The sequence below is a fragment of the Primulina tabacum genome, chromosome 3, assembly GCF_025594145.1.
Source record: "Primulina tabacum isolate GXHZ01 chromosome 3, ASM2559414v2, whole genome shotgun sequence".
NCBI lineage: Eukaryota > Viridiplantae > Streptophyta > Magnoliopsida > Lamiales > Gesneriaceae > Primulina > Primulina tabacum.
In genome coordinates this window covers 3,422,142-3,426,432 of record NC_134552.1, presented here as the reverse complement: position 1 = coordinate 3,426,432, position 4,291 = coordinate 3,422,142, and the positions used below count along the sequence as shown (strand labels likewise).

Sequence of the window (4,291 nt, the reverse complement as noted above, 5' to 3'; positions counted from 1 at the left end):
ATTTTTTCTCGTAATGTCGAGCGCACAAATTTTAGCTTTGCCAAATTTGACATGGTGGTACTAGAAAATAACGATGCATTTTATTAATTAAGTTCTAAATCTATTAATATGACAATAAAAAAGTAACAGACAAATTATAAGTACAAGCATTTTTAAAAATAAAAAAAAACGCGAGTCAGATATTCTCAGATAAATACAAGACTAGTGAGTATAATAACCAAAATAATTATACAAAATAACTTTGAAATGACTATTTTCTTTTTCGAAAATTTTGACGAAGAAAATTTTAGGGAGGAAGAATAAGTTTGGAGTGATTGAATGTGTTTGTAAAATCATATTTATAGGGTAAAAATTAGTCGTTTATGACCGTTACAAAATCCTAAAAAATAGATGTATGTATAAGTAAATTTTATGAATATTATTATGTATATAATGTTAATCGTGTTTAAATAATTATGTATATCACATCCTAACATTATAATGAGGTGTCACAAAATCATTTTATATTATATTGTGACATTTACAAGTATATATATATATATATATATATTATAGTGAGGTGTCATAAATTCTTTTTATATAATAACATTATATTTCAAATATATATATATATATATATATATATATATATATATATATGCAATAAATGAACAGTAATACAATAAAATTATATAAATAGTATAATAATATAATCATATCATGTTATTATAATGAGGTGTCAGATTCCTTTTTATAAAGTAAAATGTTATTATATATTAAATATATAATAAAAATAAGTAAACAATAAAATAAATAGTCTTATTTTTGAATATTTTTACTATTTTTTGTGTTTTGGAGCTTGAAAAAATATTGAGATCCTTCTAGTATCGTGCTAATTAAATGTTAAAATTAAAAATTTACTGTAAAAATTAAAAATATCAAACTCACAAAATATATTAAACTACACACTTTATAAAAAAATTTATCCACTCTATTGTATTTTTTTTACAATTTAAGAAAACTATTTATAGAATTTCTTTGAAATTAATCTAAAAATAAGTATATGATTGTATAAATCATCAAACATTAATTTTTAATATTTACTGCTATTAGCTTTTGTATCAATCTTTATTTTCAACAAATCTATTTATTGTTAATGAACAATAACAAGAATTTGTAAACAGCTAAAAAAGTTAAAAGATCAAGAGTTTTGACCAATCTTTGTCTAGGTTACACGTGAAAAAGAAAAAGCGATAAGGTTCTTTTCTCTTCTTCTCACAGGAACATACACTGCTTACTGAAGAATTATTCATCGTCTACTACAAACAATTGGCCAAATCTTGTTTCTTTTCCAAGGAACTTATGAACCCAGCTCCAAGAATTGGTGGACCTTGAAATTTCAAAGTATTAGAAGTATGGTGGACCAAGAAAGTAACGCCTTTTGTGATTATGAAATCCGTCTGTGCGATTTCTGCAACGAATCAACGGCCCTTCTTTATTGCCGGGCTGACTCAGCAAAGCTCTGCTTGAATTGCGATCGTGAGGTGCACTCCACGAACCAGCTTTTCGCCAAACATAGCAGGTGTCTCCTCTGCGATTCGTGCGACTCTTCTCCGGCATCGATATTTTGCTGCTCAGAATATGTAGTTCTTTGCCAGAACTGTGATTGGGAGACCCACAAAGATGTGAGGTGCATTCATGATCGTCGCCCGCTTGAGTGGTTTAACGGATGCCCTTCTGTGAGTGAGCTGCTGAATATTTTTGGGTTTGAAGAGTTGGGGAAGAAAAGTTTGGATCTTGGTGGTGGAAATGATGAGGAGTGGTCGGATCTGTTGGTGTGGGAAACACCTTCGATAGTGAGTATCGATGATTTGATCGTGTCTAATGATTCCTCCGATTCTGGACATAGATTTCAGGCCATGGGGGTGCCACCTCTGCCTAAGGTCTTCTCCTTGCCCGATTATTCACTTCCTTTTATTAACGTTTTTTTATCATGAAGTTTTGATTTTGTTCAATACCAGGAGAAGTTTGGGGGTTTAACTGAATCAGAAGCTGAAACTCTACTGTTATATTATATTATATTCTTTGTCTCTGGATTAGGAGAAGGGTCTGCGTTGTTGCACTGTACTAGTTTTCCCTAGTAGTATAGTCTATCAAGGATGAGTACAAGATGTTGTCGCGTTCTTAATCACTAATTAGCTGCCATTGAAGCTTAGGTTAGTGATGAGACATGAAATTAGTGTAGAATGTAGAAGATCGTGTGGCAGCCAGTAGAGCAGAAGGCAATAGATAAAGAGTACCACTGGTGGCTGGAAATTGTTTTCCCCGGATAAATTGGTCTTGCTTTTGATCCTTTCTTCTGGATTATTGTCATTTGTCCCTGCAAAGAAAACATTGTTTTATCTGATTGAAACGTTGACCATGTTTATCTCTTCGAGTTTACAAAGTCTTTCATTATTGCAAGGTGCTACTTGATGACTTAGTTTTTGTGCATCCGACATATGAGAGTGATTTCTTTTATCTTTTGGGTGACTTAGCAGTTTGTAGGATTTTTTGGGCGTGCTTGTAGTTGTAGGTCTATTTGTTTGAATTGTGTATATGAACTAAGAACTGGAGATTGCATGATTGTCATGGTACGTTCACTTCTACATTTAGCTCAATATATTCCAATCATACATTTCTAATACTATCTTGTTATCATTGTTTTCCTCCTTTAGTAAACTTGACCTCTCTTTGGGTATTGTTGCTTGATTAGAATCGAAATGCGACATGTGGTAAATATAAAGAAGAAATACTTTGCCAACTTCGTGAGATGGCGAAGGCAGAACCCAACTACAGCAGTTGCCTGGAATGTATTGACTCTCATGATGAATTTATACCACAAGCACCCGAAAAGTGTCAGTTGATGGACAAGTACAACAGTCCAGGCATGGATAATAACACAGTGCCAACATTTGTTACTTCATACGAGGTAATAATACTCTCCTTTCTTGGGCGAGATAATCAAATAATCGATGATAGTCTTCATTGAAACAGTGATAGGGAAGACGTGATTTTGCTCTTTGTTTGCAGACAAGTGCACATGAGCAATGTGATTATACTGGTGTAATTCGAGATCAAGGCTTTCGTCCTCCCGTTTTGAGTAACTTCATTGAAATAAACCATTTAGTAACAGACAGAGATTCAGACGTTGGCCACAATTTGGGTACTGCAGATGGCTTCCTCGAAATGCAGCCCGAAGTTCCTGCGGATTCCAAAATGCTTCAAGTGATCTCTAAAGGTGGTGTGCGGGAATTGAACAGCCAGGAAAGAGAGACTGCGATCTCACGGTACAAAGAGAAAAGGAAAACTCGAAGGTAGAAACTTATAATTTCTCATATTGTAATCATGTGTATCTTCAACAAATAATTTGTGCAAACTCATTCTGCTAGTTGGTTCTTTTTTTAAAAAAAACGGGCTTCACCCCTGTTAAAACAATGATCAACCAACCAATGATTGAGTTGCAGGTTAAAATAAAATGGAGAGTGTTAATAATTCAAAAAACCCCCATCTTTACATCTTCTTAAGTAATGGTTTCCCATGGTTTAGGCTTTTCATCCTGATCATGACAATAATATTGATGGTCCGTATGATTAATTCTTTTGCATCTGTTGAAAGGTATAATAAGCAGATCAGATATGAATCGAGGAAGGTGCGTGCAGAAGGTAGGACAAGAATTAAGGGGCGTTTTGCAAAGATGGATCGCTAAAACGAAACAAAAGAACAGGGTACATTTCGCTGAGATTTTGATCGAGAAGACATCAAGAAACTTTACCCGACCAAACGTGTATACACCTGGTGTCTCCCTTCGTATGAACCAAGGTGAATTTGCATCCCTGGGCCAAATAGCCAATTATATTTTGTATGGGAAGAAGTTTGTGTTTAGTTTACCAGTCCATGATAATCATGAAACATTGGTTTTGTTTCATCCTCTACTTTATGCACACAAACATACAGTCGTTGTATATTTGATCATAGTTTTAGACGTATGATGTTACCGTGTTTAGTCAAAATTTAATTAATATATTTAAATAATAATAACAATAATAAGATAATAACTAGCGTTCCGTGATACACGTTAAATTTTTTTTGAATTTGATAAATAGCAAAAACTTGTGTGAGACGGTCTTACGTGTCGTATTTTGTGAGACAGATATCTTATTTGCGTCATCCATGAAAAAGTATTATTTTTTATGCTAAGAGTATTATTTTTTATTGTGAATATCGGTATGGTTGACTCGTCTCACAGATAAAGATTTGTAAAATCGTCTCA

At 33.2% G+C, this 4,291-nt stretch overlaps 1 protein-coding gene across 1 annotated transcript; it reads left to right on the top strand.

The window, feature by feature from the left end:
* The first annotated feature begins 1,198 nt into the window (after positions 1–1,198).
* LOC142539368 (zinc finger protein CONSTANS-LIKE 13) lies at positions 1,199–4,003 on the top strand. The gene is made up of 4 exons (XM_075644782.1): positions 1,199–1,922; positions 2,735–2,950; positions 3,052–3,335; positions 3,637–4,003. The coding sequence occupies exons 1-4, from the start codon at positions 1,395–1,397 to the stop codon at positions 3,725–3,727; spliced, it is 1,119 nt and encodes a 372-aa protein (XP_075500897.1). The 5' UTR covers positions 1,199–1,394; the 3' UTR covers positions 3,728–4,003.
* The last annotated feature ends 288 nt before the right edge of the window (positions 4,004–4,291 follow it).

Coding starts and splice junctions, on each gene's coding strand:
- LOC142539368 (XM_075644782.1), top strand. CDS start 1,395: ATGGTGGACCAAGAAAGTAACGCCTTTTGTGATTATGAAATCCGTCTG. Junction 1,923..2,734: donor GGGTGCCACCTCTGCCTAAG/GTCTTCTCCTTG, acceptor TTGCTTGATTAG/AATCGAAATGCGACATGTGG. Junction 3,336..3,636: donor GAGAAAAGGAAAACTCGAAG/GTAGAAACTTAT, acceptor ATCTGTTGAAAG/GTATAATAAGCAGATCAGAT.